Source organism: Heptranchias perlo, chromosome 20 (assembly GCF_035084215.1).
Source record: "Heptranchias perlo isolate sHepPer1 chromosome 20, sHepPer1.hap1, whole genome shotgun sequence".
NCBI lineage: Eukaryota > Metazoa > Chordata > Chondrichthyes > Hexanchiformes > Hexanchidae > Heptranchias > Heptranchias perlo.
Window position 1 is genome coordinate 52996578 of NC_090344.1, and position 12270 is coordinate 53008847.

At 48.5% G+C, this 12270-nt stretch overlaps 1 protein-coding gene across 1 annotated transcript in view; it reads left to right on the forward strand.

Annotated features, from left to right (window-relative positions):
- Nucleotides 1-12270, forward strand: part of lgi3 (leucine-rich repeat LGI family, member 3) — a 74761-nt gene that overhangs the window by 34160 nt on the left and 28331 nt on the right. The window contains exons 6-7 of the mRNA XM_068001401.1: nt 2301-2372; nt 6439-6608. Coding sequence (XP_067857502.1) covers nt 2301-2372; nt 6439-6608 — 242 coding nt within the window. The remainder of the gene's footprint in view (nt 1-2300; nt 2373-6438; nt 6609-12270) is intronic.

Below are 12270 nucleotides of genomic sequence, written 5' to 3' on the forward strand. Positions count from 1 at the left end.
CCTCTGACCAAACAACACTCCCTCAGTACTGTACCTCTGACCAAACAACACTCCCTCAGTACTGTACCTCTGACCAAACAACACTCCCTCAGTACAGCACCTCTGACCAAACAACACTCCCTCAGTACAGCACCACCGACCATACAACACTCCCTCAGTACTGTACCTCTGACCAAACAACACTCCCTCAGTACAGCACCACCGACCATACAACACTCCCTCAGTACTGTACCTCTGACCAAACAACACTCCCTCAGTACAGCACCTCTGACCAAACAACACTCCCTCAGTACAGCACCACCGACCATACAACACTCCCTCAGTACTGTACCTCTGACCAAACAACACTCCCTCAGTACAGCACCACCGACCATACAACACTCCCTCAGTACTGTACCTCTGACCAAACAACACTCCCTCAGTACTGTACCTCTGACCAAACAACACTCCCTCAGTACAGCACCTCTGACCAAACAACACTCCCTCAGTACTGTACCTCTGACCAAACAACACTCCCTCAGTACTGTACCTCTGACCAAACAACACATCCTCAGTACTGTACCTCTGACCAAACAACACTCCCTCAGTACAGCACCTCTGACCAAACAACACTCCCTCAGTACTGTACCTCTGACCAAACAACACTCCCTCAGTACTGTACCTCTGACCAAACAACACTCCCTCAGTACAGCACCTCTGACCAAACAACACTCCCTCAGTACAGCACCTCTGACCAAACAACACTCCCTCAGTACTGTACCTCTGACCAAACAACACTCCCTCAGTACTGTACCTCTGACCAAACAACACTCCCTCAGTACTGTACCTCTGACCATACAAGACTCAGTACTGTACCTCTGACCAAACAACACTCCCTCAGTACTGTACCTCTGACCATACAAGACTCAGTACTGTACTCCCAACAGTACAAGACTCCCTTAGTATAGCACCTCTGACCAAACAACACTCCCTCAGTACTGTACCTCTGACCAAACAACACTCCCTCAGTACTGTACCTCTGACCAAACAACACTCCCTCAGTACTGTACCCCTGACCAAACAACACTCCCTCAGTACTGTACCTCTGACCAAACAACACTCCCTCTACTGTACCTCTGACCAAACAATACTCCCTCAGTACAGCACCTCTGACCAAACAACACTCCCTCAGTACTGTACCTCTGACCAAACAACACTCCCTCTACTGTACCTCTGACCAAACAACACTCCCTCAGTACTGTACCTCTGACCAAACAACACTCCCTCTACTGTACCTCTGATCATGCAACGCTCCCTCAGTACGTCATGTCCAACAGTGCAGTGCTTCCTCAATAGTGCACTGGAGTGTCAGTCTCCATTATGTGCTTCAGTCCTGGAGTGGGGCTCAACACCAAACCTGACTCAAGACGTAAGAGTGGTACCTACTGAGCCAAACTGACAGGAACATTGATGCATGCAGAGTGTTTACATGAATAGCAGCAAACACCTTTTCCATGTCTGATTTAGTAAAGGTAGAAGTCGGGCTTGAACCAACAGAATCACCGTTCACTCTCGTGTTTCCTTCTTCGCCTGTTTGGCTGTCCCTTTGTCCCTCTCTGTCTCCCTCCCTCTCTGTCTCCCTCCCTCTCTGTCTCCCTCCCTCTCTGTCTCCCTCCCTCTCTGTCTCCCTCCCTCTCTGTCTCCCCTGCTCTCTTTCTCCCCTGCTCTCTGTCTCACCCCCCCATGTCGCCTCCCCCCAACACCCAGGCCACCTCCCTCCCTCCCCCCCCCGTGCCGTCTCTGTCTATCTGTCTGTCTCTTTCTCTCTCTCTCTGTCTGCCTCTCTCGCTCTCTCTCTCTCTCTCTCTCTCTCTGTCTGTCTCTGCCTGTCTCTCTCTCTCTGCCAGCCTGTCTGTGTCTTTCTCTCTCTCTCTCTCTCTTTCTCTCTCTATCTGTCTCTGTCTATCTGTCTGTCTCTTTCTCTGTCTGTCTGTCTGTCTGTCTGTCTGTCTGTCTCTCTCTCTCTCTCTGCCAGCCTGTCTGTCTCTCTCTCTCTCTCTGTCTGTCTGCCTCTCACTCGCTCCCTCCCTCTGTCTGTGTCACCATTCACATTTTCGCTTTCTCTTTCTTTGACGGTCTGTGTCTCTCACTTCACTCTCTACCTTTCTGAGATAAAAACAATGCAGTTTCTGTATTACATCTTAGTTTTAATACCCAAGCTTATTAAATATGCCACTGTACCTATCTGGTATACAAACAGTGTATCAGTTCTTGCTTTTAACAGTGCAACATTTAATCATTTGATATTTTTTCTCTTTCAGATCATTGGAAAACAACAATCTTCTGGCACTTCCCAGAGACATCTTCATGAACCTTAATGTTTTGACACATTTGTGAGCGATTTGTTTATTCATCCTTTGAAGATTGCAGTGGTATTCCATAAAGAACAGAATCCAACAGTGATATGGAGTGAAATTGCGCGATGCAATATTACCATGTTCAGATGCTAATATTGCTGAGCACGATTTCACCTCAACAGAGAATTTTGGAAGATACAGAATTAGCAATAATCCTGTAATGTAAAGGAAATGTTTAAATTATATTGTTATAGTATGTAGCAAAATGGTAGCTTAGAATCATTTTACTGTGACTTTGGCAGCCTCTTCTTTCTTGGTAAAGACAGATGCAAAATACTCATTTAGTACCTCAGCCATGCCCTCTGCCTCCATGAGTAGATCTTCTTTTTGGTCCCTAATCAACCCCATCCCTCCCCTTACTACCCGTTTACTATTTATATGCCTATAGAAGACTTTTGGATTCCCTCTTATGTTGGCCGCCAGTCTATTTTCATACTCTCTCTTTGCCCCTTTTATTTCCTTTTTCACTTCCCCTCTGTACTTTCTATATTCAGCCTGGTTCTCACTTGTATTATCAACCTGACATCTGTCATACACCCCTTTTTCTGCTTCACCTTACTCTCTCTATCTCTTTCATCATCCAGAGAGCTCTGGCTTTAGTTGCCCTACCTTTCCCCCTCATAGGAATGATGTGGAGATGCCGGTGATGGACTGGGGTGGACAAATGTAAGGAATCTTACAACACCAGGTTATAGTCCAACAGTTTTATTTGAAAATCACAAGCTTTCGGAGGCTTTCTCCTTCGTCAGGTGACGAAGGAGAAAGCCTCCGAAAGCTTGTGATTTTCAAATAAAACTGTTGGACTATAACCTGGTGTTGTAAGATTCCTTATAGGAATGTACCTAGACTGTACCCAAACCATCTCCTCTTTAAAGGCCGCCCATTGTTCAAAACAGTTTTGCCTGCCAATCTTCGATTCCAATTTACCCGGGCCAGATCCGTTCTCAACCCACTGAAATTGGCCCTCCTCCAATTAAGTATTTATACTCTAGATTGCTCCTTGTCCTTTTCCATAGCTAATCCAAACCTTATGATACTATGATCACTGGTCCCTAAATGTTTCCCCACTGGTACTTGCTCCACTTGACCCACCTCATTCCCTAGAACCAAATCTAGCAATGCCTCCTTCCTCATTGGGCCAGAAACATACTGGTCAAGAAAGTTCTCCTGAACGCACTTCAGAAATTCTTCTCCCTCTCAGCCCTTTACACTATTACTATCCCTATCTATATTAGGATAATTGAAGCCCCCCATTATCACAATCTATGGTTCTTGCACCTTTCTGTAATTCATTGCAAATTTGCTCCTCTATCCTTCCCACTAGTTGGTGGCCAATAGAATACACCCAGTAGTGTAATGGCACCTCTATTGTTTCTTAACTCTAACCAAATAGATTCTAATAATTTTATTTTAAAATCACTAGCTTTCGGAGATTACCCCCTTCGTCAGGTGAGTGAGTGTCCCCGCGAGGACATTGGTCCCAGCTCTGTTGATGTGTAACCCATCCGGCCTGTCCAGGTCCCACCTCCCCCAGAACTTGTCCCAGTGCCCCAGTAATCTAAAGCCCTCCCTCCTGCACCATCTCTGCAGCCATGCACTCACCTGCTCTATCCTCCTATTACTATACTCACTAGCGCGTGGCACCGGGAGTAATGCGGAGATTACTACTCACTCACTCACCTGACGAAGGGGATAATCTCTGAAAGCTTGTGATTTTAAAATAAAATTGTTGGACTATAACCTGGTGTTGTAAGATTCCTTACATTTGTCCACCCCAGTCCATCACCGGCATCTCCACATCAAATAGATTCTGTCCTTGACCCCTCCAGGACATCCTCTCTCTCCAGCACTGCAATATTCTTCTTAATCAATGCTGCCTCCTTTCTTTCCTTCCCTATCTTTCCTGAACACCTTGGATCCAGGAATATTCAGTTATCAATCCTGCCCTTTTTTGAGCAAGGTCTCCGTTATTGTCACAACATCGTATTCCCATGTAGCTAATTGCGCCTGCAACTCACCAACCTTATTTACCATGCTTCATGCGTTTACACACATGCACTGTAAACCAGTCTTAGATCTTCTTGTACTCTCTCTTAGTCTGATCCCACCTAATACTGTACTATTTCTTATTCTAGTGCTATCTTTCTCCCCCAATCCTTTGTGCACCTTGTTTCTCCTTTCCAATGCTACATCCTGGTGTCCATCCCCCTGCCAAACTAGTTTAAACCCTCCCCCCACCACACAGCACCAGCGAACCTCCCCACGAGGACATTGGTCCCAGCTCTGTTGAGGTGTAACCCGTCCGGCCTGTCCAGGTCCCACCTCCCCCAGAACTTGTCCCAATGCCCCAGTAATCTAAAGCCCTCCTTCCTGCACCATCTCTGCAGCCACGCACTCATCTGCTCTATCCTCCTATTTCTATACTCACTAGCACGTGGCACCGGGAGTAATCCGGAGATTACTACTTTTGAGGTCCTGCTTATTAATCTCTTTCCTAGCTCCCTAAAATCTGCCTGCAGGACCTCATCCCTCTTTCTACCTATGTCGTTGATACTGATATGGACCACGACCTCTGGCTGTTCACCCTCCCCTTCCAGAATGTTCTGCAGCCACTCAGTGATATCCTTGACCCTGGCACCAGGGAGGCAACATACCATCCTGGAATCGTGTCTGCGACCGCAGAAACGCCTGTCTTCTTCCCTAACGATAGAATCCCCTATCACTATTGCTCTCCTGACCTTCCTCCTCTGCCCGCCCACCACCTCGTACAGCTGAGCCACCCATGGTGCTGTGGACTTGGCTCTGACTGCACTCCCCAGAGGAACCCTCTCCCTCACCAGTATTCAGAACCGGTTAGAGAGTTGAGGCTATCGTCTGAGCTCTGGGTACTGCCCCGATTGTTAATTGGTAAATCAGTGTTCACCCCAGTCACTAGACAATGCAACCTTGTGCACCAGCCTCTGCACACAGCAAAATAAAACAGCGACCGATTTCATGAGAAACTTTGGCAGATTCTCCCAGTTTCCATAAGGCAATCAAGCTACATGACCATGAATGTCCATAACACACCACTGAGTGACTCACAGTCTTCCTTCAAAAGCTCCAAAATGCCTGGGCTGAGCCTTCAACACACTAGGTCCAGTGGTGTGAATATGTATCCATAACCAGTAAGTCAAAAGCAAAATACTGCAGATGCTGGAAATCTGAAATAAAAATGTTTTTATTTGTATCCATAAGCAGGTTTGGCAACATACGAAGAATGAAATTATCTCTTGGGCGACATATTTGTGGTCAAACTGCCTATTTCCTGCAGTTTGTCCCGGATTCATCCACAGCTGTGGGATGAAACACTTATTGGGGTAGATTTTTGACTTCACGCCCTGGGTGCTAATCTGTTGGAGCACATCATCCGCCCTTCATAGAACCAATGGGATGAAAATCAGGCAGGTTCTTTTCGGAGCAGACGAAGCTCCAACAGGTTACCACCCAGGGAGTGACAATGAAAATCTACCCCAATATTTTCAATTAAATGGAAGGATTTTTTCCCTCTCCACCCCTCATCTCTGAAGACATTGATTCACTAGATTGCAGTTCCATGTGAAGTAGTTACACTCTTGTGTCTCACTCAAGTGCCACCCATGCATGTATGAGCTTTAACGGCGAGTCCCAATGAGTTTCCTGACTGGCAGATAATCACATCTTCATTCTGTGTCCACACACTCGGGATTCTTGTTAGGGTCACTACATAGCATCCAGGAGTGGGAACCCTGGACAAGATTCCCTTCCGAACACATGGGCACGGCGATCAACTGTACTGCCCCAACTCAGAGCAGGATTCAAACTTCAAACTTTCCAGCTCTGTCGGACTAAGACATGGAGAACTTGCCTCTGAGCCATTGGGACACTTCAACACTTGACATTTCAATAGCACACACTATTTACAAAGTGCTTTCATTGTACTGAAAATATAAACATGTCAAGTGCTTGAACGAAATCGAATTTTTTTTGCACAACTCAACTTGAACTTCTTGATCCTTTGCAGAGATCTCCGAGGTAATACTTTCCATTGTGACTGTAAAGTGAAATGGCTGATAGAATGGCTACAGATGACTAACACGACAGTACCTCCTGTGTACTGTGCCAGCCCAGCCAGATATCAGGGTCACAAGATACCCAACCTGGCAATCAAGGACTTTGACTGCATCACCACAGGTCTGCATGTAATTCGACAAGTGTGAAACTCTCCAGAAATGTTGACAGTTTCGATGTTGATTGGCTTTGTGCATTCCTCTGCATCAGTCTGCCATTTCAGGGAATCAATGCCAAAATGTGAGACAGGCTTTTTGAGTTCTCTCTCTTCTAAACATTAATCCCTTCAGGACTGCAGTGCTATTTTACTGAATTCAGCATGAGAATATACAGTGAGGCAGAATGATTAATGGAAGATCAGGAGTCAGCATCAAGCTGCAACTTAATTTAAAAGTCAATAGGAATGTTTGATGGGACAGTGCATACGGAGCTTTACACTGTATCGAACCCGTGCTGCACCTGCCCTGGGACTGTTTGATGGACAGTGCAGAGGGAGCTTTATTCTGTATCTAACCTGTGTTGCACCTGCCCTGGGAGTTTTTGATGGGACAGTGTAGAGGGAGCTTTACTCTGAATCTAACCTGTGCTGTACCTGCCCTGGGAGTGTTTGGGACAGTGTAGATGGAGCTTTACATTGTATCTAACCCGTGCTGTACCTGCCCTGGGAATGTTTGATGGGACAGTGCAGAGGGAGCTTTACTCTGTTTCGAACCCGTGCTGTACCTGCCCTGGGAGTGTTTGATGGGACTGTGCAGAGGGAGCTTTACTCTGTATCTAACCTGTGCTGTAGCTAACCTGGGAGTGTTTGGGACAGTGCAGAGGGAGCTTTACTCTGTATCTAACCTGTGCTGTACCTACCCTGGGAGCGTTTGATGGGGCAGTGTAGAAGGAGCTTTACTCTGTATCTAACCCATACTGTACCAGCACTGGGAGTGTTTGATGGGACAGTGCAGAGGGAGCTTTACTCTGTATCCATGCCGTGCTGTTCCTGCCCTGGGAGTGTTTGATGGTACAGTGTAGAGGGAGCTTTATTCTGTATCCAACCTGTGCTGTTCCTGCCCTGGGAGTGTTTGGGACAATGTAGAGGGAGCTTTACACTGTATCTGAGCTGTGCTGTACCTGCCCTGGGAGTGTTTGACGGGACAGTGTAGAGGGAGCTTTACTCTGTATCTAACCCGTGCTGTACCTGCCCTGGGAGTGTTTGATGGGACAGTGTAGAGGGAGCTTTACTCCATATCTAACCCTGTACCTGTCCTGGGAGTGTTTGATGGGACAGTGGAGAGGGAGCTTTACTCTGTATCTAACCTGTGCTGTACTGACCCTGGGAGTGTTTGGGACAGTGCAGACGGAGCTTTACTCTGCATCTAACCCGTACTGTACCAGCTCTGGGAGTGTTTGATGGGACAGTTAAGAGGGAGCTGTGCTCTGCATCCAATCCGTGCTGCACCTGCCCTGGGAGTGTTTGATGGGACAGTGTAGAGGGAGCTTTACTCTGCATCGAACCCGTGCTGTACCTGTCCTGGGAGTGTTTGATGGGACAATATAAAGGGAGCTTTACTCTGCATCTAACCTGTGCTGTATCTGCCCTGGGAGTGTTTGACGGGACAGTGTAGAGGGAGCTTTACTCTTTATCTAACCCGTGCTGTTATTGCCCCTGGGAGTATTTGATGGGACAGTGCAGAGGGAGCTTTACTCTGTATCTAACCCGTGCTGTACCTGCCATGGGAGTGTTTGATCGGAGGGTGAAGAGGGAGCTTTACTCTGTATCTAACCTGTGCTGCACCTGCCCAGGGAGTGTTTGATGGGACAGTGTGGAGGGAGCTTTACTCTATCTAACCCGTGCTGTTCCTGCCCTGGGAGTGTTTGATGGAACAGTGTTGAGGGAGCTTTACTCTGTATCTAACCTGTGCTGTATCTGCCCTGGGAGTGTTTGATGGGACAGTGTAGAGGGAGCTTTATTCTGTATCCAACCTGTGCTGTTCCTGCCCTGGGAGTGTTTGGGACAATGTAGAGGGAGCTTTACTCTGCATTTAACCCGTGCTGTTCCTGCCCTGGGAGTGTTTGGGACAGTGTAGAGGGAGCTTTACTCTGTATCCAACCCGTGCTGTATCTGCCCTGGGAGTGTTTGATGGGACAGTGTAGAGGGAGCTTTACTCTGCATTTAACCCGTGCTGTTCCTGCCCTGGGAGTGTTTGATGGGACAGTGTAGAGGGAGCTTTACTCTGTATCTAACCCGTGCTGTACCTGCCCTGGGAGTGTTTGATGGGACAGTGTAGAGGGAGCTTTACTCCATATCTAACCCTGTACCTGTCCTGGGAGTGTTTGATGGGACAGTGGAGAGGGAGCTTTACTCTGTATCTAACCTGTGCTGTACTGACCCTGGGAGTGTTTGGGACAGTGCAGACGGAGCTTTACTCTGCATCTAACCCGTACTGTACCAGCCCTGGGAGTGTTTGATGGGACAGTTAAGAGGGAGCTGTGCTCTGCATCCAATCCGTGCTGCACCTGCCCTGGGAGTGTTTGATGGGACAGTGTAGAGGGAGCTTTACTCTGCATCGAACCCGTGCTGTACCTGTCCTGGGAGTGTTTGATGGGACAATATAAAGGGAGCTTTACTCTGCATCTAACCTGTGCTGTATCTGCCCTGGGAGTGTTTGACGGGACAGTGTAGAGGGAGCTTTACTCTGTATCTAACCCGTGCTGTTCCTGCTCCGGGAGTGTTTGATGGGACAGTGTAGAGGGAGCTTTACTCTGTATCTAACCTGTGCTGCACCTGCCCAATGAGTGTTTGATGGGACAGTGTGGAGGGAGCTTTACTCGATCTAACCCGTGCTGTTCCTGCCCTGGGAGTGTTTGATGGGACAGTGTTGAGGGAGCTTTACTCTGTATCTAACCTGTGCTGCACCTGCCCAATGAGTGTTTGATGGGACAGTGTGGAGGGAGCTTTACTCGATCTAACCCGTGCTGTTCCTGCCCTGGGAGTGTTTGATGGGACAGTGTTGAGGGAGCTTTACTCTGTATCTAACCTGTGCTGTATCTGCCCTGGGAGTGTTTGATGGGACAGTGTAGAGGGAGCTTTACTCTGCATTTAACCCGTGCTGTTCCTGCCCTGGGAGTGTTTGATGGGACAGTGCAGAGGGAGCTTTACTCTGCATCTAACCCCTGCTGCACCTGCCCTTGGAATTTTTGTTGGGACAGTGTAAAGGGAGCTTTACTCTGTATCCAACCCGTGCTGTTCCTGCCCTGGGAGTGTTTGATGGGACAGTGTAGAGGGAGCTTCACTCTGCATCTAACCCGTGCTATACCTGCCCTTGGAATTTTTGTTGGGACAGTGTAAAGGGAGCTTTACTCTGTATCTAACCCGTGCTGTTCCTGCCCTGGGAGTGTTTGATGGGACAGTGTGGACAGAGCTTTACTCTGTATCTAACCCGTACTGCACCTGCCCTGGGAGTGTTTGATGGGACAGTGTTGAGGGAGCTTTACTCTGTATCTAACCTGTGCTGTACTGACCCTGGGAGTGTTTGGGACAGTGCAGACGGAGCTTTACTCTGCATCTAACCCGTACTGTACCAGCACTGGGAGTGTTTAATGGGACAGTGAAAAGGGAGCTTTACTCTGTATCTAACCCGTGCTGTTCCTGCCCTGGGAGTGTTTGATGGGACAGTGCAGAGGGAGCTTTACTCTGCATCTAACCCGTGCTATACCTGCCCTTGGAATTTTTGTTGGGACAGTGTAAAGGGAGCTTGACTCTGTATCTAACCCTGCTGTTCCTGCCCTGGGAGTGTTTGATGGGACAGTGTGGACAGAGCTTTACTCTGTATCTAACCCGTGCTGCACCTGCCCTGGGAGTGTTTGATGGGACAGTGTTGAGGGAGCTTTACTCTGTATCTAACCTGTGCTGTACTGACCCTGGGAGTGTTTGGGACAGTGCAGACGGAGCTTTACTCTGCATCTAACCCGTACTGTACCAGCACTGGGAGTGTTTGATGGGACAGTGAAAAGGGAGCTTTACTCTGTATCTAACCCGTGCTGTTCCTGCCCTGGGAGTGTTTGATGGGACAGTGCAGAGGGAGCTTTACTCTGCATCTAACCCGTGCTATACCTGCCCTTGGAATTTTTGTTGGGACAGTGTAAAGGGAGCTTTACTCTGTATCTAACCCGTGCTGTTCCTGCCCTGGGAGTGTTTGATGGGACAGTGTGGACAGAGCTTTACTCTGTATCTAACCCGTGCTGCACCTGCCCTGGGAGTGTTTGATGGGACAGTGTTGAGGGAGCTTTACTCTGTATCTAACCTCTGCTGTACTGACCCTGGGAGTGTTTGGGACAGTGCAGACGGAGCTTTACTCTGCATCTAACCCGTACTGTACCAGCACTGGGAGTGTTTGATGGGACAATGTCGAGGGAGCTTTACTCTGTATCTGATCTGTGCTGTATCTGCCCTGGGAGTGTTTGACGGGACAGTGCAGAGGGAGCTTTACTCTGTATCTAACCCATGCTGTACCTGCCCTGGGAATGTTTGATGGGACTGTGTCGAGGGAGCTTTACTCTGTATCTAACCCATACTGTACCAGCACTGGGAGTGTTTGATGGGACAGTGAAAAGGGAGCTTTACTCTGCATCCAACCCGTGCTGTTCCTGCCCCTGGGAGTGTTTGATGGGACAGTGTAGAGGGAGCTTTGCTCTGTATCTAAGCCGTGCTGTACCTGCCCTGGGAATTTTTGTTGGGACAGTGTGGAGGGAGCTTTACTCTGTATCTAACCTGTGCTGTACCTACCCTGGGAGAGTTTGGGACAGTGCAGAGGGAGCTTTACTCTGCGTCTAACCTGTTCTGTACCAGCACTGGGAGTGTTTGATGGGACAGTGAAAAGGGAGCTTTACTCTGTGTCTAACCCGTGCTGTACCTGCCCTGGGAGTGTTTGATGGGACAGTGTAGAGGGAGCTTTATTCTGTATCTAACCCGTGCTGCACCTGCCCTGGGAGTGTTTGATGGGACAGTGTCGAAGGAACTTTACTCTGCATTTATCCCGTGCCGTTCTTGCCCTGGAAGTGTTTGATGGGACAGTGTAGAGGGAGCTTTACTTTGTATCTAACGCATGCTGTACCTGCCCTGGGAGTGTTTGATGGGGCAGTGTAGAGGGAGCTTTACTTCGTATCTAACGCATGCTGTACCTGCCCTGGGAGTGTTTGATGGGGCAGTGTAGAGGGAGCTTTGCTTTGTATCTAACGCATGCTGTACCTGCCCTGGGAGTGTTTGATGGGACAGTGTAGAGGGAGCTTTACTCTGGATCTAACCTGTGCTGTACCTGCCCTGGGAATGTTTGATGGGAGGGTGTAGAGGGAGCTTTACTCTGCATCTAACCCATGCTGTTCCTGCCCTGGGAGTGTTTGATGGGACAGTGTGGACAGAGCTTTACTCTGTATCGAACCCGTGCTGCACCTGCCCTGGGAGTGTTTGATGGGACAGTGTTGAGGGAGCTTTACTCTGTATCTAACCCGTGCTGCACTGACCCTGGGAGTGTTTGATGGGACAGTGTCGAGGGAGCTTTACTCTGCATCTAACCCGTACTGTACCAGCACTGGGAGTGTTTGATGGGACAGTGAAAAGGGAGCTTTACTCTGTATCTAACCCGTGCTGTTGCTGCCCTGGGAGTGTTTGATGGGACAGTGTAGAGGGAGCTTTACTCTGTATCTAACCCATACTGTACCAGCACTGGGAGTGTTTGATGGGACAATGTCGAGGGAGCTTTACTCTGTATCTGATCTGTGCTGTATCTGCCCTGGGAGT